The following is a 23,576-nucleotide window of genomic DNA, read 5'->3' as shown; positions in this document are numbered from 1 at the left end:
CAGCTATTGTCGCGTCACGTGGGTCCGTGTCGAAGATGGCGGCTGCCGGCGGACGGGGGAGTCGTAGCGCAGCCGTTAAGACGGGCCGGATAATGGACACGGGGAGCGACGGCTCCACGGAGGAGCCGCTGGGAGGCTGCTCCGACACCGTGCTCCCGGGGTTCAGGGATGCCGACTCCTTCGTCAAGGTACGGCAGGGAGCCGCCACAGACTACTACTCCCGGCGTGCTCTGCGGCACCCCCCGCAGCGGGGCATGCTGGGGACTGTAGTTCCTGCTCGCGGCGCGAGCTGAGGCCTGAGGGGAAGCGCGCTACGTTGTATTTCCCAGCATTCTCCGCGGTCGAGACTGAGGCGGAGTGTTGCCTGCCGGGCGTTGTAGTTTGGGCCTCGCGCCCCCTGTTGCCCAGTGCCCTTGCTCTAAGGTGGGGAAGTGGGGCCTTGGAGCTGTGACCCTGGGCCCACCTCCTGCTGCTGCTGCAGCCGGGGCCTGCACCACCCACCCTGTCAGCGCAGGGCAGAGCTTGAGCGAGCTGGGCAGCCCGAGGGGGGACCCGGGCGCCAGCATGGCGGCGGGGGCGGGGGTGCTGCCCCCACATACAACCTACATCCTCTCTGCCCCCCATCCCCGCACAGCCCGGGTAGCCAGCGCTCTCAGTGCAGCCTCCCAGCGCCGCCCACGCTGTCACGCCTCTCCCCCGGGGAGAGGGGGGGGACAAGCCGCATCCTACTGCCGTGAAGTGAGTCCGTTTGTGCAGTTCTGTGAAATGGAGAGATGTAGGCCACGGGACTCGGAACTAGAATTGTAAACCAGGGCCTGTTGTCCCCGTGGACACTGGGAGGCAGTCTTCCTGTTCCTGGCAAATTGTCAGCATCACCCCTCAAATTAGTTAGGGCATTCCCTGCAGTGGAGTCTGGGGAACTAGAATCATGGTGGTGAGACAAATTGAACCTAAACAGCCGGTAGTAGCTCATCCATGGGCCCTGGTGCCAAAAGCAGCCCTACATTTAGTTATCTGTGTCTTAACCGGAAAAAAATTCAAAGGAAACCCCCAGATTTGGCAACACTGGAGTGATGGGATTCTCTGTATTCATAAATTTTCACCAGGGTAGGTGCAAGAGAGGCAGCCTCCTCTGTAATGCTCTCCCTACAGCAAGAAGGATTTTCAATATGCATTTAGCAGCTAGGTCTTGATTTTTGGATATACGTGGACATTTATATGGGACTGTTAATCCAAGCATGACAAAGCATTCTACAAACTGATTTACAAACCACGGCATTTACAAACTTAGTTCCTACACATTTCCTCACCCAGGGACCTTTTCGTAGGCCTGGTCTACACTACTGAGTTAGATTGATGTAAGCTGCCTTGCATCGACCTAACAATGGAAGTGTCTACACTTAAAATTTTGCTCTTGCCAACTTAACTGCCCCGCTATGCCATCTTAATAACTCCACCTCCATGAGCGGCATAGAATCAAAATCAATGTAGGTAGGTCGATGCAGTGTCAGTGTAGACACAACATTGCTTGCATAGATGGTTACTGGCTTTCAGGAAGCTTCCCACAATGCCCTACAATAAAATCGATACAAGCGCTGCTGGTGAGGACACGCACCAGTGATGCAAGGAGCAAAGTGTAGGCGATGCAATTACTGCAGTGGTTGTATGCCGATGTAAATTACGTCGATTTAATTTTATAGTGTAGACATGGCCCTAGAGAGAGAGCATTTCTTAGTTCTGAAGTTGGAGTTAGTATACCCATAATATTTCCATTAAACCAAAACATCTTCAGTTTAAGGTTTTTCTTTTCTTTTTAGTATTAGTTTCATTAACTCAGAAAGAAATGGTTGTAAACTCTCTTGTTTAAAAAGGCCTAGTTGTGTCTTGGTTTAGGAATAGTAATATAATGCGAGGAATGGGATTACTGTGTGTTCATCTGGCAGGGTCATATTAAAATGAAGATACATTGTGGAATTATATTTTAATGATGTGTGCTTTTTAACAGCATGCACTTGGCACTGTGGTGGCTGCTACTAAGGCATCTAATGGGCTCCCTCAGCCTGGAGATGAATATGACTTCTATCGCAGTTTTCCTGGATTCCGGGCATACTGTGAAACGCAAGGTGACAGGCTGCTTCACTGGTAAGAACATTTTGGCTTTCTTGTGTCAGTGGTGAAAACCTAATGATAGGGAACAAAGTGAGGGGCAGAGAATTCTCTTCTTTGCAAATTTCAAAATAAAACAATATATGAGCATTTTTTATTACGTATATTTCAGCTGTATTTAAAAATGTGTCAACTGCTTTTCTGATACATGAAATTTAAATGGTAATGATAAAAATTTAGTCGTTCAGTTTACCACTGTAAAGTAGCTGCAACAATTTAGGTGAAGAACTGAGCAGGTGGGGGCTGATGGAAAAGTGACTTCCTAACTAGATGGCCCAGTCTAAGTTTCGTAGACCCAGTGGAAATGAATAGCAATACTTAGCACTTTCTCAGAGCTTCTCATGTTCAAAGCTCTTACAACAGTATCTAAAGGATCTATATTTGATTTTGCAAACCTCAGAGTAGCCAGAGCTCAGGAAGGATCTTAATAAATTGGTCCAGTCCTTAGTATACCTGCTTTTAATGTCATTTAAAGAGTAACTGAACTATTCTCTTGTTAGTATGAGCAAGGTGATGCAGTATCATGGCTGTCGCAGTCACATCAAGGATCGCAGCAAAGCAACAGAGCTGGAAGATAAATTTGATTTGCTGGTTGACTCCAATGATGTAATTCTTGAAAGAGTGGTGAGTAAACTTTCCCTGTGTTTTTTGTCTTGTAACCATTCAGCGGATCACTCTCCACAGAAATTGAAATGGCAATATTTAGCAATTACACTTTGTTCCTGACTCTTAGATCTCTTTCATTTTAAACATTTATTCTGTTATAGTCACTATTTCTTAGGTATCTCCTTGTTTAAAAAAAAATTAAAAAAAATTACAGCCCAATGGGAGGCTATTTTTCTGAGCTGTCTGTCACTGTTCTGTATTTCAAATCACAGCAGTAGGTTAGAACTGAGTCTGTAAGGATGAGAGTGATTACTTTTATGACAACAGCACCTAAGGGATCCAGCTGAGATTGGGACCCATTGTATTAGGTGCTGTACATACACACAAGATGTCCCTTGGCTGAAAAGCTTGTAATCTAAATAGAATAGACAAAGGGCGGAAGGGAAAGCAGAGACACAGAAAAGTGACATGATTTGCCGTAGGTCACACAGCAGAAGGAATAGAAACCAGGGCTCCAACTGTTCCTGAAAACCAGAGACAGTAAATCAAACCTTTCCATTGCAAACGAGGAAGAGAAGGCTGCCTGTGTGGGTGCCAGAGCGGATGTATCATATACTACCCCAGGAGAGCAAGGGAGCTGGAATAATTACCCCAGCCATAAAGAACAGAACAGGCTGGCAGCTGATTAAACTGACATGCGGCTGAGAGCAGAGACCTCAGTACCACTTACATTCAAAACTAAAGTCTCTTAAACCAGTCATTTAAATCAGTGCTTCCCAGGCCCCAGTAATGGCACATTGGCCTTTGGTGCTGTAGCCTTCCACAGCTTTATTCTCTGCTATCTGGAACCTCATGCAGTCATTTACACTTGTGCAAAGTGAGTATGAAAGAAGCCTAAGAAGGGCCATGTGATCTGGGGCTGAGAATCTGGAGCTCCATGTTCTATTCCTGGCTCTGCCATTGACCTGTGGTGTTACCTCGAGCAAGTCACATTACCTCTCTGGGCCTCAGTTTTCCTTCCAAACCTTTGTCTATTTACACTGTTATCCCTTTGGGTCAGGGACTGTCTCTTACTATTTGCCTGTACTGTGCCTAGCATGATATGTCCCTGATCTCAGTTGGGGCCTCTAGATGGTGCCATAATGTCCACACAAAAAAAAAGTTATCTGATTCCTAGGCCAGTGCTTCAGCCACTAGAAGACAGTGCCACGTCTATAACAATGGTTCATTTCTCAGCCTGGCTAAGAGTTGTTTATTTATCATGCTTTGCCAAGCAAATTAGATGCAAGACTAACTCTGTATTGGCCCATCTCAAAACTGGGCAGAGTGGAGGATAAGATATGAGAGGAGAGTGTGGGTCTAGGATGATCAGCACATGAATATCTCTGAAGAAACTCACCTTTGATTCCTTGGCAATTGCGTCTCCTAATCCCTAACATTAGAATTCCATACCTAGCCTTTGGCCACTCTTGCCCTTTATAAAATTCAGAGTTGATGAGCATGGAGGCAGCTGCACATTTCTCTTTCAGTCCAGCTGGACTGCCAAATACAGAATGTTTCATACAGTTTCGCTTAAACTTCTTTTCCCAAATTTCAGGGTATTTTACTGGATGAAGCAGCAGGAGTGAACAAGAATCAGCAGCCTATCCTCCCTGCAGGGATGCAACTCCCAAAGACAATCGTTTCCAGCTGGAACCGTAAGGTGAGACTTCTACAGTCAGCTGATTTGAATTAACTTGAACTTTTTTGCTTAGGCTTGAGTTGTACTGATTGTGGTTGGGAGTTCAGTAACCCAAAGTTCCGTTAGATTTCTGGTTGTGCTTCCCCTCCCTTCACTCCAGATTCAGGATCCCTGGGTTTCTGATCTAGATTTCATGCACACAGATCTCTCTCTAACCTGAATTCAGGGTCCCAGGGCACCTAATTTACATGTTGTTGTATTGACCTTAGATACAGTGCTCTACTTTCAGGAAGTTTTTCATTATTGTGTCTGGAGTTTAATATTCAAATGCATATAGGGTGAGTCTTAATAGATTATCTCAAAATCAATTCAAATGTGTGTTTTAAACAGAGTGGAGAATCCCACAGAACAAAGTCTGAAACCTTCCGATTGTTACATGCCAAGAATATCACTCGACCACAGCTCAGATTTCGAGAGAAGATTGACAATTCCAACACTCCCTTTGTACCTAAGCTTTTTGTCAAACCCAACGCTCTGAAACCGCTGCCTGAAGGTAAGAAGGCCAGGGTGAAAGGGCTTCATTTGCCTTGGGTAGCATATAATAATAATAATAAATATGAGCTAGGTGGTATTATTATTAGGGCTGGCAAGTGATTTAAAAAATAAATCGCGCAATTAAAAAAATCACGATTAATCGTGCCGCTAAACGATAGAATACCATTTATTTTAATGTTTTTGGATGTTTTCTACATTTTCAAATATATTGATTTCCGTTACAACACAATACAAAGTGTTCATTGCTCACTTTACATTTATTTTTTATTACAAGTATTTGCACTGTAAAAAAAAAGAAAAGAAATGGGATTTTTCAATTTACCTAATACAAGTACCATAGTGCAATCTCTTTATCATGAAAGTTGAACTTACAAATGTAGAATTATGTACAAGAAAACTGCATTAAAAAATAAAACAATGTAAAATTTTAGAGCCTGCAAGTCCATTCAGTCCTACTTCTTGTTCAGCCAATCGCTCACATACACACAGGTATGTTTACATTTGCAGGAGATAATGCTGTCTGCTTCTTGTTTACAATGTCACCTGAAAATGAGAACGGGCATTTTCGTGGCACTTTTGTATCCGGCATTGTGAGATATTTACATGCCAGATGCGTTAAAGATTCATATGTCCCTTCATGTTTCGGCCACCATTCCAGGGGACATGCGTCTATGCTGATGATGGGCTCAATAACAATCCAAAGCAGTGCGGCTTGACTCTTCTTCATTTTCATCCTCTGAATCAGATGTCACCAGCAGAAGGTTGATTTTCTTTTTTTGGTGGCTCAGGTTCTGTAGTTTCCGCATCAGAGTGTTGCTCTTTTAAGATTTCTGAAAGTATGCTCCACACCTCGTCCCTCTCAGATTCTGAAAGGCACTTCAAATTCTTAAACCTTGGGTCGAGTACTGTACCTATCTTTAGAAATGTCACGTTGGTACTTTCTTTGCGTTTTGTCAAATCTGCAGTGAAAGTGTTCTTAAAATGAACAACATGTGCTGGGTCATCATCCAAGACTTCTATAACATGAAATATATGGCAGAATAAGGGTAAAACCGAGCAGGGGACATACAATTCTCTCCTGTCACAAATTTAATTAACGCATTTTTTTTTATCGAGCACCATTAGCGTGGAAGCATGTCCTCTGGAATGGTGGCCGAAGCATGAAGGGGCATACAAATGTTTATCATATCTGTCATGTAAATACCTTGTAATACCGGCTACAAAAGTGCCATGCAAATGCCTGTTCTCACTTTCTGGTGACGTAAATAAGAAGAGGGCAGCATTATCTCCTGTAAATGTAAACAAAATTGTTTGTCTTAGCAATTGGCTGAACAAGAAATAGGACTGAGTGGACTTGTAGACTCTGAAGTGTTACATTGTTTCATTTTTGAGTGCAGTTGTGTACCAAAAAAATCTACATTTGTAAGTTGTAGATTTCACAATCTCTTTCACAACAAAGAGATTGTACTACAGTACTTGTATGAGGTGAATTGAAATACTATTTTTATCATTTTTACAGTGAAAATAATTTGTAATGAAGAATAATATACACTTCAATTTAAATTAAAACACAGAATACAATATATATGAAAATGTAGAAAAACATCCAAAATATTTAGTAAATTTCAATTGGTATTCTATTGCTTAACAGTGAGATTAAAACTGCACTTAATCGTGATTATTTTTTTTAATTGCTATTAATTTTTTTGAGTTAATCGCGTAAATTAACTGCGATTAATCGACAGCCCTAATTATTATTTTTATAATGAACATCAAACAGAAACCAACCCTCACAAGCCAAAAGAAATCATTGAATCTAAAGAATGTGTACCTCAGAAGGAGACAAAAACCCTTTGGAAGTAGTAAGCATCCCGTTATGATGGTGACGTTCTTATTAGAGTCAAGTCTGTATAAAATGTCTTGCTGTGGATGCACATGTAACAATCTGTAACACAGAATGTATTTTGGAGCTAATCCTGCTCCCACAAAGTCAGGGATCAGGCTCTTATTGATGTCAAGAAGTACCAGGTCCTGCGTAAATGCAGTTGACCTTAGAAGAAATAATGGGTTTTGTTATTAGTATAGTGAAAAAAAGATTAGATGTGAGGTTTTTACTTTTGCTTCCTTAGCCAAATAGTTGACACAAAGCAACCAAAAGCTTCAGTAGTTCTCCCCCTCCCTCCCACCCCATAACATTCCAAGTCTTTGTGATCTGTCATTCGGTTGTTGTTGAATCAACATTTCTCCATTAAAATGCAATTGCAGATCTAGCTACTAACAGTTGATTTGACTTTCGTTTTATTATTTTTCATCACTTTCTAATAGCATATATAATGGAGGTAGAGCTGCTAGTTGCCTTTCCATTGCAGAGCAGTGTTTGGCTGCCAGAATTATTAATCTTTGGGATGCTTGCACCATGTGATTAAATTTTTAAAAATTTCTTGTTATGTTAGCATTGCTCATCTTACTTAGTCTTTGCGGGGTGACATATGTCCTTGTCATACCTACTACTGAGATATAAAACAAGGCACAGGTAGAAATCTTGTATTTAGAAGCAGTAGGCCAGGAGTGTTCAGGGTTTTATAATACTTAATTATTTCAATGGGTTTCAGATTAGGCATTGGGGAGAGAAACTTGAGTTAGGAATACACGTTATTTGTACAGCGGTGTCTAATTTTTTCTTCTTGGTCATTCAGCACTCGCAAAAAGCAGGCGGGAGCGAAAGGAGCGTCCTGAAGACTTAGATGTACCAGCTGCTCTGGCCGATTTCCTCCATCAACAGAGAACTCAGCAGACTGAACAAGACATGTAAGAAATTAAATAGGCAACAGGATGCTGGAAATACACGAGATTTATATGCATTTTGTATGCAGCCCTTTTATGCATGTACTTGTCACATGCAGCACCTCATGTGGCTCTTCTCTGTATCTGTGCACGTGCATGGTTCTTCACTTGTAGCTGCCCCCATATATATTCATAATTTTTTTTATACCTATGCATAACAAATCTGCCCTGTGCTAAGTTTTCTGGTCAATACTAGGCAAACTGCGGTGGCTCACAAAGAGTATCTCTTGATAACCACTTCCTTTGGCTTGGTGAAGTTGATTGGAATGACGCAGATTCCCTTTTTGTTACTTTTGCAGGTTTGCTCATCCTTACCAGTATGAACTGGAGCACTTTGTTCCACCAGATGAAGCTCTCGAGAAACCACAACTTCAGGTTAGTGCCCAGGTTAAATTACTGTTCGAATCTAGAAGAAACGTTGGAAGAAGTAGATAATCAGTTTGCAGTAGGCCCTGGTTGTAGCCTAGTTATGATTGCGGGGGAGCAGTTACAGCATGTGAGAGTGGTCTTTAATTCAGAAACTTTTGGCTATATGTCAGATGTACAGGCCTGTTGAAGACACACCCTGCCATTTCATCTCCACCTTGGATGAGTTGGTAGAACTGAACGAAAAGCTCGTAAGCTGCAAAGAATTTGCTGTGGATTTGGAGGTAAGTGTGTTGCTCTTTGTTTTAAATTACATATGTTGAGTTAGCACTTAGCAGGTTACATTATACTATTATCCTTCTAATTTTCATCATCTGTTGCTTTGTGTACCATATCCTTTTTATGTTGAGTTAGGTAATATGTCCCAGGTGTGATGTGGGAAGCCTGCATGGGATTTTGGCTGCCATTTTAACTTCTCAAACTTTATTCTATTGTAATAAGCTTTATATTGAATTTAGTCTGTTGAATTTTTTCCTATGATCCCCCCTGGGTTATATTGAGATCCATGGAAAGGACCAACTTCAAAATTAATTCGGATGATGTATTATTAAAATAGTAGCAATGATTGCAAAGACCTGAAATCTGTTCATGTCATTAACTTTTGCCTAGAGGAATTCTTCATTCATTTATTGTCATCTTTTCCTCTGCTTTTGGTCATTCTGTGTTTCATAGTACCACTCCTGCAGAGACTCTGAGTTAACTTCTGTCCTTTGTCTGGTAGCACCATTCCTATAGGAGTTTCCTGGGCTTGACATGTCTGATGCAGATTTCCACCCGGATGGAAGATTTTATTATTGACACCCTGGAGCTACGTAGTGACATGTATATTTTGAATGAGGCCTTCACAGACCCTGCTATTGTGAAGGTCAGTAGACGCTTCCAACCTATTCAGAATTATGCCTGGATAACTTATTTTTGGATTAACTCTGTCTGGAACCATGCTTTATTCTCCTGCCCTAGCCACTTCCTCCTTCCGGGGAAAGGTTGGCACAAGTGGGAGAGCCATGGTATGGGCCTGATCCAATACCCATTGAAATCATTGGAAAGATTCCCCTTGACTTCAGTGAGCACTGAATCAGCCTTTATGACCTCAGGCCTTAAGATGCTAGTAACATCTAAGTCACTGTTGTGAGAGTGAGCACTGCTTAGTTGGTAATGGCCCAAAAATGGATCTGACCACCCATCAGGAGGTCTTAGGCAGGTCTGTATCCATCAGACTGTACTGAACACAAACCAGGTACCATTTCTGTTCTTGATGGTAGGTGCTTTACTGACAAGTATGAAGACAAGGTCCCTGCCCCAAAGAGCTTGCCCACTAGATAAAAAGTATAAACATGGGAGGGAATGGATGGGGAGCGCCATAAGAAATGTGACTGAACAGTTAGCAGGCATCTTCTCAGCTCCAAAGCTCTTAGGTTTTACTATCTATTTGGGGGAGTGGGCGGGAACAGAGGAGAAATAAATTTTCAGTGGTTTACCAGTTGTCTGTTGAGAGGGCTGAGTGTGGAAACATGGTCTGGGTGAAACCAAGTACTTGCTGTTATGCCACTAGCAGTGGAAGGAGAAATGCTGGCAAAGAGGTCTTGGTTTAGAAACATAACTTTCTAACTCTGGTGCTTCTGGCCCCTAAGTGGAATTGGTTATCCTCTCATCCCAAGTGCTATTCCACCCTCTCACATCCTTGATTGTGTTGCCTTACAGGTCCTTCATGGTGCCGACTCAGATGTGGAGTGGCTACAGAAAGATTTTGGTCTGTACTTAGTGAACATGTTTGATACTCACCAGGCTGCCCGTCTCCTCAACCTTGGCAGGCACTCCCTGGACCACTTGCTAAAACTCTATTGCCACGTGGAAACTGACAAGCGGTATCAGCTGGCTGACTGGAGGATTCGGTAAGAGTTTTATCCTGACGTGTTGCCGTTAGAGTTAAGAGTCAAATTCAGGACTTGTTTGCATGTTAATGGGTGACTGTTTCACTTCTCAACCAATCCCCAAACCACATAGCTCACTGGGATGTTTGGTTAGGACTGTGGGGGTGAAGAACTGGAATAAAAGGGCCAGGCTTCAAAACAGCGCTGAAATGCATTAGCAGATTTGTGGAATGGGGTTGAGATTAGTATGTACAGCATCTGCCTACGGAACACTGTGCTTGGCTGTCTATTTCAGCCCCTTACTTTGATGAGCACTAAGTTCTCGCCAAATGCTGTAATATGCATGTTTTAAAATCAGCGAGACAAAAGACTTCTGGAAGCTGACTTAACGCAATAAGAGCAGTGCATAACTACAGTGTAATGTTATGACAAAAGCTGCCACCTCCTTGAAGAGGTAATTGCTGCCACCTTCTCTGCATTGCTCAGCCTGGCATTCTAAAATTGCAATTCTGTTATGACAGATGCACCACTAAAAAATTCTAACTTCCAGACAAAAATCAAAAATGCTACGTAAACCAGTACAGGGACTGAATGATGGGTTCTAGCTTGAGAATGATCTCTGCAGCGCGATCTCCCTGGCCCACGAAGAGCACAGCTGTGGTACATAGGCTGTGCAGGCGCACAGTGGTAGCATTACTATACAGGGTACCCCCTGCCATCTGATTGAATGTCTCCCCTGGGGATCCTGGTCTCCCAGATATAGGCAAGAGGTCAGATGGAGAAAATCATTGTAATGGTGCCCACAAATGAGATTCTGGGGAGAGGAATCCATAGAATTCCTGGATTCGTTCTTGGGGGGTGGACCCAGATGTAGCTTGTCTTTACGTGCTGTGGCAGAGGGCACTGCAAGGATGATGGATGGGCTACTAAAACGCATTTGTGCACCACTGATAGTTCTCTGCTTCCAGCCCTTTGCCAGAGGAAATGATCCATTACGCCCGAGACGACACTCACTACCTGCTCTACATTTATGATAAAGTGAGAGAGGCACTGTGGGAGAGAGGAAATGGACAGCCCACTCAGCTGCAGGTGGTGTGGCAGCGCAGCAAGGACATCTGCTTGAAGGTAAATCTTCACCTGGGACCAATTATCTGGGTCAGAATACAGACTGTTTAGGATGGGAAGCACCCAAGGTTGGGCCTGGCCCATTCCCTACCTTCTGGCAGAATCCTTAATTTTCAGTATGTATATCTGGAAATAGTCTTACAGCCTTACTCTCTCTCCATTCCCACCTCGTGTGGGCTCAGCTGTTCCACTAGCTAAGGGACCTCTAGATCAGAGGTTCTCAGCCAGCGGTCCAGGGTCTCCTAGGGGGCTGCGAGCAGGTTTCAGGGGGGCCACCAAGCAGGGCCAGTGTTAAACTCGTTAGGGTCCAGAGCAGAAAGTTGAAGCATGAGGCTGAAGCCCGGGGCCCTGAGCCCCAACACCTGGGGCTGAAGCCAAAGCCTGAGCAAAGTAGCTTCATGGGGGCCCCTGTGGTATGGGGCCCCAAGCAATTGCCCTGCTGGTTACCCCCTAATGCCGGCCCCAGCTTTTATATGCAGAAAACCAGTTATTGTGGCACAAGTGGGCCATGGAGTTTTTATAGCATTTGGGGGGTGGGGGTCAGAAAGAAAAAAGGTTGAGAACCCCTGTTCTAGATGCTCTAGACCTTTTGTTGTCTTCAAAACTGCTGCTGCTGATCCACATCAGCCTGCAGGTGACAAGAGGCTGAAACTTTTCAAGTGAGTCAATATTTACTCACACTTCTCTGGACATCCCTAATAAAAGCCTCAGATATTGGAGCACACAGTAACTACATGATAAATATACACTGCCAAGTGAAAACTAGTGAGAACAAGAGGTGGGTAGTTTTCTAATCGACCAAGACTTAAAGATCTGTTATGTCTATGGATGCTCTTGGACTTGAAAACTTTCTTGCCTCATGTATCCAAATTAAAATGAAAAAATGAGCGTGGCTGGAACTAAAACATAAACAGTTGCGAGCCCCAAATGCTTAAGGTAAAAACCTCAAGTGGCTCCTCAGTTCTGAATTCATGAGCCATTGTTGCAAACCATCCAGTCCTCTCTTGTGTGCTTGATTCTCTGGCACTTCCCAGGGTGTGTTCTCTCTAGCCCAAAGAGAGTTGGTACATGACTCTGTTTGATATTGAGCACCAGTCTCTCTAATTCTTCCTGTTCAGAAATACATCAAACCCATCTTCTCAGAGGACTCCTACCTCGAGCTCTACAGGAGGCAGAAAAAGCATCTCAACACACAGCAGCTAACAGCTTTTAAATTGCTCTTTGCCTGGAGGGACAAGATGGCACGCCAAGAGGATGAGAGTACAGGGTAGGAAGTCGTTCATTAGACACAGTTTTAAATGGATCTCTGCAGAGCAGTACAGCTCGTTGAGTGGATCTCTGCAGGGTGGTGCAGCTCGTCGAAGGAAACCCTGGATCTGCTAAGAATGGTTGATTTAGGTGCTTCCTGTGTATCTAAGACACTATCCAGTGAAAGGCGCCGTACTTTAGTTGCATCACTTCCTCCCAAATGTTCCTCTGACCTCCTAACCCCCAGATCAGAAATATCATTGGGGGGTGGGGGAGTTGCCTCAATGGTTTTCTAGATCAATCATGATTTATTTCTCCCTAACCTGACCCCAACGCTTAAGAACTTGGACCCAGTGCAGAATGATACATGAGGTGTTGTTTTTTTTCCCCATTACATTTCTCTGTAAACAAGTCTAATTAACTCAATTACCGTGATACCAGTGCTACTGCTCTTTATGTTGCAGGTATGTGCTACCAAACCATATGCTAATGAAGATAGCAGAGGAACTGCCCAAGTATGTATTGGTGCCTTTTTGGGTTTTTTGGGGTGTTGTTTTTTTTTTCTCCTCTGTTTTTGTACAACTCTGAATGTCCTTTGCTTGTCCCAGGTCCATCAGTCAGCTGGATTTTCCTCTTCCCTTGTTTTGTTTTTACTTCTCTGGTTAGCTTGTTGCTCCCAGTAATTAGCATTGCCTCTGCCTTTAGTTCTTCAAAGCAGAGAAATTCCGTACACAAATTAAGATGCTAAGCTCTTCTAGCATAAGCCAGATGGCTATGAAATACATGTGTCTTTATGTCAGGAATACAGAGTCTGCTAATGCAAAACATGGTCACACTGCTGCCAGTCATTGCATCTCCCTTCTCTTTTGAGCTCTCCACCAGTACCCTATAGGAGTATACACCTAGGTGTTGATTCAGTTTGGAAAGGAAAATGTGTAGGTGCCAGACCCCTCTCATGTCCCCCATGACATTCTCCCGTAAACAAGATTTTTTTTATTTTATTTTTTTTTGGAGGGTTTGGTATTCACAATTTACCATCCACACTTGAAAGGAGATAAAACTGCATCTGTGATTTCAAAACACTCCACACTCCCTCTGTAAGAAAAATAGATATTGGACAAGGAGAGAAATTAAAGCTAGATGCAGAAAGAACATTGGGGGGGGGGGGGGTGCTGAGCTAATGGGCTTTCCTTATGTGCCCAAACGTGGTATTGACACATTAGTCATCACTGTTTATCCAGTGTAACTACAAATCTGATTTGCCTTACTCAGTGAAGCAAGGCATGTGATTACATCTGGTTTACTCTCCTTTGCATGTGAAGGTTTGATTTATCAGCTGAGAATATAGTAAACTCAGTTTAATTCATTATGTCTTTAGAGAACCCCAGGGCATCATTGCTTGCTGCAACCCGATCCCACCACTAGTCCGCCAACAGATCAACGAAATGCATCTCCTCATCCAACAGGCCCGAGAGATGCCTCTGCTCAAGGTACAAAAATCTTCTACCAACACATAACAAAACTCAAAAGACGTGGACTTTATTGTGGAATATCTCTTGCACCTCGCCCTCCAGAGGTTCCTATTGATCTCATGGGTATTGAAATCTAGAAATAGTCTACATGCCAGGCTATAGTGCAAGGCTGCTGCTGGGGATTGCCTTTTGCGTCTGAGACAGTAACCTCACTTTAAAGCCTGAGTACTGTACTGTATGCTATAGTGCACACAGAAGCACTTCCTGTAGGCATTTCTTCCTACTCCCGCAATGAAATCTCACTGCAGACTTCAATGCAGTTTAGGCCCTTAAGGGAACCAGGGGAGTAACCGGGTAGAAATACTCACTCTTGAGCAAAGCAATCATCTGTGAGGTTTCTGGGGCATAACCCCTATTCTGCCTTTATGCACACATCACATTTACCTACAAAGGGAATAAGAGCTTGTTGGATGCACATAAGAAATCACCAATGACAAAGCCTACACAACTGGCAAAGCAGAAACAGACATGCAACCTAGAGACTTGGAATGAGGTTTAATAAAGGTCAGCACAGATCTGCTGTTACTACAGTGGAGTGCATCCTCCTACAGGGAAATTAAGCCATTCCTGAGCACAAACACAGCCTTGCTATGTGAACAGCTTCGTCATTTTACCTATCCTCACACAGAGACACACCCCTGGGAGGGGAAATGTAGAACTGTTCTTCTGCTAGCTGTGTTGAAAATATTGGTAGGGGGAAGCTTGTGCCTGCTGGGCTAGATGCTTCAAAATTAACCATTAGTAATTTTCTTATTTTTTCTCTCCTCTTAGTCTGAAACTGCAACGGCGGTAAAGAAGAAAGGGTCTCTGCCCAATCCAGAGGTACTATCTGTGTCATGCTAGGCATGCTAATGTGTTAAAGCATAGACTCATAGAAACTGCTTTAGCAGAGGTCGATATGAAGCATGAAGATTGTAATTTTATTCTAGCTAGTTACACTAAATCCACTGACTAGTTTTTTCCATTTGACAAACATGTCCCTCTGTTAACCCAGTTTTATCCTTGTGTGCTATAATGCTTGTAAAACTACCAGTCATGAGTCAATATTTTAAAAGCTCCAAACAAGACTATAGTAAATAAGTCTTCCATCAGTAAACACTACAGTTGCTGGACAAAGTTTTGTGTATGTTTGTTATAATCTATATTGACTGATTTTAAGAAGGAAAATTTCAGATGAGTTACTACAGCTGTCCTAGTTATCTGCCTTGTGTCTATGAAGCAAAGCATTCTTGCTAGCCAATAGCCATTTGCACAGCCATCCTTTTAGTGTCAGATTCTCTGTGCAATTGCAGATGAGCTATATTAGAAATACTTAGCCTCAGAACATCACCCATACATTTCAATTGTGATTAGCCTGTCATTTTCCACTCTGTAAATTCCCCTAAATCATCTCAGAGCAAGGTTCTGTATTGATCACATATGTAATTTGAATTTGTTTGCAGAGGCTGGAGAATCATTTGTTTGGACCTCATGACAATACACGTGTTCCTCTGGATGATATTCAGAACCCCTCAGCCTTAGGTAATTTGGGAAGGATGGGAGACAGCCTCTGACTTCTGCTAATATGGAAAAAATTCAAGTAGTTTTTTTTTTTTTCTTTGACACCTTAAAATAAGCATTTCACCTTCAGTGGAAGCTCATTTGCAGAGCCAGGGAGATCATAGCAGAACACAAACCCAATAGGAATGGAGTATTCAAAACCAGAAACTTTTTGTTTTCCTTTCTCTGCAGAACCTGCACCAGTTCTGGAATGTGGGAGCCTCTTTTCAGACAGCGAGGGGGAGATGGACGGCACAAGGATATTACCCAATTCCGCATGTCTTGTTGCTACAGCCACCATCAGTATATTCAGTGTAAGCTCCAGTAATATGAAGGTGTCTACATTTAAATTTTAGAAAATGAAGGTTTGATAAACTGGTGAAGAGTTCTAGTAATGCTGCACAAAAGGTAGCTGCCGAGGAATAGGGTATTCATGGAGATACTGGTGTGCTCCCTGTCAGGTGTACAGCATAACCAAGTTCAGCAAGTAGGAAGCTGGCAAGTGGATTAGCTCTTCTTATAGTCCCAGGGTCACTGCCCACACTGGGGCTTTAGGCGGATTAGGAAATAATACGGTGATAACCTGAGGAGCCCAAAAATACAACTGAAAATTCACCTACTACTAAAACAAGCAGCAGGTGTGAAATGGGCACTGTTACAGAACAGAACTTTCTAGGCTTGTCAAGTATCGAAGTAAAATTCAGTACTGCCTCAGTTCCCCATCTCACTTCGCTCCATTTCCTCCCCCTCCCCCCACAAGTAAGCAAAACCTAGTTGATGCTGTTTCAGTTTTTGGCACTAGGGGATCTCCTGGCTTTTACTAACTCTACTAGCCCTTAAAAGCCTCAGGACACATATCCTGTGTTTCAAACAATGCTGGACTCATTGTCTATATACTGTCTGTAAGTAACGTATGTATTTTATATGCTAATTGTTTTTCTGCATTCCTTAAGGAGCCTGATGTGGATGAAGGGAATGAGAAGAACTTAACAGTCGCACAGCAGAAGGCTCAGCGCATAATGGAGTCCTTTGAAAATCCGTTTAGAATGGTAAAGGGCACTGTATATGCTCAGTTTACCAGCTGTTACTACAAAGTAATGTAGTGGGTCCCATAAGAGAAGGAATTTTCACAAGGCAGTGATAGTAGAGCCTAGCATGAAATCAGCCACTGCTCATTTACTGGAATCACAAGGTTATATGCTAGATGTATTTTGCAAGGAAAACAATGGGATTTAGTTTTGAAACTTGGAGAGAAATGGATGTTAAGGAGGCACTTCAACAGGTTAAAAAAATGATTTTTTTTAAAAACTTAAACTTTTGTTAGATACCTTTAATTAAAACCATTTTTTTTAATCTAGTTTTTCATCTTTGACCATATTTTATGTGTCTCAGCTTGATGGTGAAAATAAACTAGTCAGTCCTCTCTTGATATGAATCTATTTCATTTCTGGTTTGCCATGTTCTAAAATGTATTTTGCCAGTATGTTTGGACTTGCAAAGTGGAGGATAATGTTATCAAAAAGTGTTTCCATTGGATTTACTTTCAAAAGAAATATTTCTGTTGGCCTCAAGCTTGGTAATTTTGGACAGGGGTGAACTGACATTCTTTTGAACTGTTAACTTTCTGTAGAATTGATGTTAAATTTGACCTTTTTTTCACTTAGCACCTACTAAGTGTGCATCTCAGCCGTCAGTGACTTCCCCGACATGTATGCTGTCTGCAACCTGCATGCTGTGTTAAAAAAACGTTTTTTCCTTTTCCTAGTATCTGCCTTCAGAACAGAATCCTGCCCACATCTCACAATCAGCAAAGTTTGACCCATCATCAAAAATTTATGAAGTGAGTGTCTACTTGCCACATTTCCTGAAAACTGCTCAGCTCCCTGTGAAAGAACCAGGTGACAACCAATGAGTTCCGAGTCCCCTTTGGAAGTTTCTGAGGGGCATGAGATTACTTGGGTTTATTTTTTTCCTTTTTGCTTCCCTTTCACCTCAGAAAAGGGGAGACGTTTTTCAGACTTCTACAGCAAAGAACAAGGGAAACGCCAGCTCGTATCTCCCACATTGCAAAACATTGAATTACAACTAGGCACCATACCTGACATGGATCCTTTGGTGCTAATTCATGTGGCTCAGGACTCTTTACAAAATAAAAAAAAGTCATATTTTAACCATGGTTCATGCAACAGTGTAGTCAGATTTGGTGTTCTGTACTCCAAAATGAATGCCGGTGCAGGTCTGTAAACTCCTCCCCCATTCTGTCTGACTTCAGAGTGAGTGATCCTGGATAATTTTCTTTTGCTGTAGATCAGCAATCGGTGGAAGTTGATGAGTCAGGCACAACTGCAGAAAGAGGCAAAGGAAGAAGCCAAAAAGAAAGCAGTACAGCAGAGAGGTAACACCCACTTTTTTGGACTGAGATGGAGGAGAAGGCTGGATGAGGGAAGGTGGATCTTCCAAACCCCTGAATGTCCCTTTCCCTGTAACACCACTGTCCAGGCCCTGCATCTTAACTACAGCCTTTTCAACCAAGACACTCTGAGCAAGAGTCCTTTCAGAGCCAGTCACAACCAATTTTAGGTGATTTGGGTGGTTAGCAGTGAATGACATCAGGTCCTTCCTTCCTTCCCTCCCAGCAATACATCCATAGTACTCCTTTACCTCTACATTTACGGGGCGCAAAAGGTCAGGACTGGAAATCAAATGCAGATCTGATTGTTTGGTAGTTCAGAGTGCTTGCATTAAAACTACCATCATCATAACCCATAGTTTTTAACTAGAAAGTCTCCTTTCAGCATGGCAGGCCACCTCTTTCCTCTGTCTAATCCTTGTATATTTGTAAGGGGCTAAAAGATACTGCTGTTTGAAACTGGGAGATTGATACAGTCAGTAGAACAAGGCCCAGTGTAAACTAGTGCTTTGCAAACTTCCACACGCACAGCTCTTCCAGTGTGTTTGTGCTAACATGCAGTATCCCTTTTGTTTGCGTATTAGCCATTCACTGACAAGAGACTGCAAATAGTGCTTAATTATATGTATTCCAGGCTGACTCCTCTAAATTCACTTCCTCTGTAACCCGTTCCACATAGAATGCAGGTATCCAGTGTTCGACGGCTGGCACGTTAATCTGCACGGTTATTACCAGAAATACCGGCTTTACATTTTTGTTATTCTTCAGATAGAGAAGGTGCTTAAGATTTTGGCAGAACAGTGATTAGTCAGTTGTCTTGGGGACACCCAAAATCTTTTCTAGGGAGCCAGCCCAGCCCAGTGGGGTGCCTTAGTTTGGTGATTGATGCCCTCAATTATTCAGCAGGTGGGAGTGTTTCAGGAAGAGGTGGTTAGAGAGAGCTAGGGGAGCTGAGAGCTAAGGTGGAGTAAGATTTGAGATAAACCATTCCCCACCACCCAACAGACTACGGAGGAATCGGCCAGCTGGCTTCCCCATAATCTAGATATGGTATGCTCCTGTCCTGCCATAGTCTGGGGGACATAACTCGTGCTCTAAAAGGGGTTTTCTGATGAATGAGGTTCACCTCATGAAGATTGTCTCTGTGTGGTATCTGGGGTAAGAGGATTGCCATTGCAAAGCAAGCTCCTCGTTCTTCCTTGAGAGCGATCTTTGCTAATGCAACCCTGCTTTCCTGCATGTCTCTTGGCTGAATCTCTGTTCTTTTCACAGCCGCCCGTGAACAGATGCAGAAGGAGTGCAAAGCAACAGCAGAGAATATTGTCTCAGTCCGTCAGCAAGCTGCGGTGCGTACAAATATTTGAGTGTGAAGGACAAAACAAGCTACCCCTTTCGCCTTCACAAATATAAACTCTGGGCCCTCGATCCAGGGCACCTAACATCTCTCAGGCCCTCTGAATTTATGGACTGAACCTTTCCTGGGCTTCTGACCCTGTACACAGCAACAGGCCTCGTTTCAGACCTCAATGAATCTGTGCTGGGCCTCACCCTACTCCAGTTTCAACTCTCCTCTAGGCTAGCCATGGCCTTATCTCTGTTTTCCTCGGTTCCCCCCAAAATGTGTACATAGAGCGACAACTGATCCAGGCCTCTAGTATTATGATTGTCAGCAGTATTTCTAATCTGCGAAGCCTCTGCTATGGGAGCAAGGCATCTTAAACCTTGGATCCCAGTACAGAAATGTTTCCCCCAACCCCCATTATGGTATCCATGGCAACTACCATCTGAGCCCAGTGTGACCGGGCAGAGAGGTTATCACATTTCCTTCCTTGGGTGTGTTGCTTTTATAGCAGGAACAGGCCAGCAAGAAGAGGGAGAGAGTCACCAGTGAACCAGGAACAGATACCCCGAAACAAGAGAAGAAACGGCCAAAAGCCTCCCAGCAGCCAGAGGAGCAGGAAATGCCAAAGCAGTTCACCCCCTTTGATTACAGCAAGTCTAACTTCAAGGTGTTCGCTGGTAAGAGCTGGATTCCCCACCTCCGAGGCTGCAGGCTGTGGAGACCATTGCCTGGCTGAGCCTTGAAAGGCTGTGTGGGTGTGTGGAGCTCTGTGACATCCAAACAGTAATGTCTTTGCCCTGTACTAATGGAAGAATTGGGAATGGTTTAAAGAAATCAGCCTGGTTGAAGTGGATTGCTCACCATCCATCCATGTAATTACAAAACCAGTTTAAATGCTCTTGGAATTACCAAAGGCACTGGCTCTTTTTTCTGCACAATAGAGTAATGTATTTCATTAAACCCTGCAGCAGTAGAAAATAGGAGAGACTTGAATCAGGTGTAATGAGGATCCATTTAAAAGCTTATTCTCTCCTTAGCAGTATACTCTGTTTCATAGTGAGGGAAAGACAGCCCTTTCATTACAGCCAAAGAGCACTTGCTATTGGTGTGAATTTACTGTTCATTTAAAAGAACCTTTCTAATAGCAATTATTCTCCACTCCGTGTCTGTCTCAGGAAACAGCAAATCCAAGCAGTCATCCCAGTTTGATCCAGCCAAGCAGGCCCACACAGGCAAGGTAAGGGAACACTCTGAAATGAGGAACAGAAATAAAGGTGATATGGTGTGTCTGTAGAGCCAAACCTCCCCTAATAGCCACTTGATGCTGAGATGCAGGCTTTCGATCTCTAATCCATAAGGCTTGTTACAAGCCCTCTTCCCATGTGCACCCTCTTCCTGCCACTCTGACTGATGTGCAGATGGTATCCACAAGCTTCTCTTTCATATAATTACAACTGTGTGTAGAGTTTAACAAGTGATCAGTTTACATGTGATACTGTGGGAAATGCAGTTTCCTGTGCAGTCACTTCAATGTCAGTCCAAACTCATTCCACAGAGAGAGATGAGATGTAGAATAAAATGAAGCACAGTGGTGGGGATGAATCAGGGAGAAGAAAAGGGGATAGGGTCCTGTTCAGGATCCCTCTGTACTAACCTCTCTAATTGTAGAAATTTCATCTCTGTGGAATCTGTAGACAGAAATGTCAAGCAGAAGCTCCTAGTCAGGAAAGCTCATTTCAGGTGAATGAGAGAATATGTTGTATTCCAAAACTCACAACTTAAATGAGCAGAAAGTGTTCCTTGGAGGTATGATGGACAAGACAGGGTTGGATGTGAATAGAAGTATCATATGAAATATATTGTTAGTTAATGTACTGGTGGGTCATTTTTCCTTTCTTATAGAAATTCTCTGGAGCCAGCAAACTTCAGCACCCAGCTGGAAGTAAAAGCATGTCCTACCTGGCAGGGAAAAGTGATCGGTATGTTGAACGGTTCTCTGCAAAGTGGTGGAGTGTTCCCCACTCAAGTGCCCTGGAGTCATAGGCAAAGCCACTGTTATACTAGTTCACACAGCAGTATCTGGACATGCTTAGCATGAGACCTACACAACACCTACTGGTGTTCATTGACATCAGCTTCAGAAATCTAGTCCAAGATTAATGTGAAAAAAGACAACCCTGGCAGAGGAGGGATAGCTCAGTGTTTTGAGCGTTGGCCTGCTAATCCCAGGGTTGCGAGTTCAGTCCTTGAGGGGACCATTTAGGGATTTGGGGATTGGTCCTGCTTTGAGCAGGGGGTTGGACTAGATGACCTCCTGAGTCCCTTCCAACCCTAATAATCTATTATTCTATGATCTGAAATCCTGAGGTCACAGTGGTGCTAGTCTTATGGGAGATGCAGCCCTGGACCAAAGATCAGGCTGTACGGAGGGAGCACATGTCTAACCAGGGAGTTAGAAAGGAAAGCAATGGTGTTGGCTCACATGAAAATTCCACAGAGGCTAATTCCCAAGATATTTAGTTTGCAGTTCCCAGGCATAACTCTTATGGGGAGGTAACCAGAGGGGCAGCATTGTGGCCCATAAATCCCCTGCAGCTGCAGAAGAGCAACATTACTTTGACTCTCACTGAGGTGGGGATAGCAAGAGAGCTTGTTTCACCATCGTCTCAATACAGCCTTGCTAACATTTCATAGGCTTTAAAGCTCAAGTGAACTTCGAACCAAAGCTATTTTAAATTCTTTCTGTAACTGTTTTTGCAGGGGCTCCAAGCACAGCTGGCCAAAAAGATAGTGTTTGTAAGAGATCCTGTGGGACTGCCAATGAACAAAAGTCTCTGTCGAGCTGTGGAGAGGCAAATATCAACCACTGCTGCAGTTTTTGTACAGAAATCTTTTTAAAATAATTAAAATGCTTTTTCCAAAGGGGAAAACCAATTTTAATTGTTTTGTCTTTGGCCTTTATTATATTTACATTTTCAGAAGTGGTTGGAAAATGTATTTGGTGTCGGGCTTGAACCTGTTGCCACCTTCCGCTGTCTGGAAGAGCAGAATTCGACATGTCAGTTGGATGTGGGATTAACCTGGTTCGTATTGCCAAAGCCAGCACAGAAATAATCAAGAGATTCAGCAAATGTGCAAATATTTGTGACTTGAACTAGATATAGGGGAACAAATCCTATACAAATATAACAGCAAAGGAACTAGAGCCAGGCTGTCCCTATGATGCCAAACTGCCTGTTTACTGCAAGCCACAGTAATGTAGAAAATGCATTTGTTCCCAAGCAGTAATAATTTCAGTGCTTAGGAGAGAAGAGCGCAGGTACTTCTGAATTGAATGAAAATCAACAGTTACTGCTTTGCTTGACTGTTACAGAAATGAACACAGGGACTGAAAGCCATGTAAATAGGTTGAAGGTTAAAACACAACTGGAGAAGACTGATGGGATCTATTTGACATTGCTCACTCCTGTGCTACTCTGTACTTTAATGTCTAAGAATCTCAAAGCTTGTTCCACGTGTTGACAAATGAAGGCTTGTTAATGCCCCCGTGAGGCAGGTAAGCAGTATCCCCATTTTACAGCTGAAGAAGCACCAAATTGACGTGACTTGGTAGAGTCATACACTGAGTTAGTGGCAGAGCAGATACTAGAACTCTGGACTCCTGGTTGTCTGCTCTGACCCCTGGGTGCTGCTCCCTTTCCTATTGTCCTTGTCCTTTTTTTCTCAAACCTGCATCACTGCATAATGCTGCTCTGTTTTTTAATTCTCCTGTTTGAGCCTAATCTCTAAGTGTTAATCTAAGCCTGGTGACAAGCAGCAGGTGAGCGAATGCAAAAAGGTCTTTTCTGTTTTTGGAGGCTTCCAATCTGAGAACTTTATTTCACAAAAAAATTAGTGACGTGCGTGGTGGGTTTTGTTCATTTTAGGAGTTTTGCCATGAATAGCGTCAGGCAAATTACATCTGAAGAGTGGCAGAGCTAGGTCCCTTCCTGCTCATGAAAGCTATTTGCACAGCTGAATATTACACCTGCATGTCTTTGAAGGGGTGCAATTGAACAGCAGTTTTCTTTGTGAACATGTGCCATTCCACAGCCCACTCCACATTTGCTGCCAATTGCAATTCCCTTTCAGCTTTGCCACCTCTGCTACTTTTTTTAATGGATGTATCAGTGAATCTACTGAAAGACCTATTGACTATGGGGATTAAATAATCTTCTGGTTTCTATAGGCT

The 23,576-nt window shown here is 43.1% G+C and overlaps 1 protein-coding gene across 2 annotated transcripts; it reads left to right on the top strand.

The window, feature by feature from the left end:
• EXOSC10 (exosome component 10) lies at window positions 1-22,240 on the top strand. Of its 2 annotated transcripts, none has more exons than XM_044996455.1 (25): window positions 1-188; window positions 2,006-2,142; window positions 2,667-2,790; window positions 4,370-4,474; window positions 4,844-5,006; window positions 7,705-7,816; window positions 8,152-8,227; window positions 8,392-8,502; window positions 9,000-9,143; window positions 9,980-10,170; window positions 11,118-11,274; window positions 12,393-12,541; window positions 12,987-13,037; window positions 13,901-14,012; window positions 14,826-14,876; window positions 15,497-15,575; window positions 15,786-15,907; window positions 16,547-16,642; window positions 17,359-17,433; window positions 17,901-17,988; window positions 19,276-19,349; window positions 19,857-20,022; window positions 20,521-20,582; window positions 21,248-21,324; window positions 22,106-22,240. In XM_044996455.1, exons 1-25 carry the CDS (start codon window positions 36-38, stop codon window positions 22,134-22,136), a joined length of 2,706 nt encoding a protein of 901 aa, XP_044852390.1. In that variant the 5' UTR covers window positions 1-35; the 3' UTR covers window positions 22,137-22,240. The 2 variants fall into 2 exon arrangements, with proteins under 2 accessions (XP_044852390.1, XP_044852389.1); XM_044996454.1 differs by having other exon boundaries at window positions 2-188; window positions 19,854-20,022.
• The last annotated feature ends 1,336 nt before the right edge of the window (window positions 22,241-23,576 follow it).

Source organism: Mauremys mutica, chromosome 21 (assembly GCF_020497125.1).
Source record: "Mauremys mutica isolate MM-2020 ecotype Southern chromosome 21, ASM2049712v1, whole genome shotgun sequence".
In the NCBI taxonomy this organism is placed as follows: Eukaryota; Metazoa; Chordata; order Testudines; family Geoemydidae; genus Mauremys; species Mauremys mutica.
Note: the sequence above shows the minus strand (reverse complement) of the source record. Positions and strands in the feature narration are given on the sequence as shown.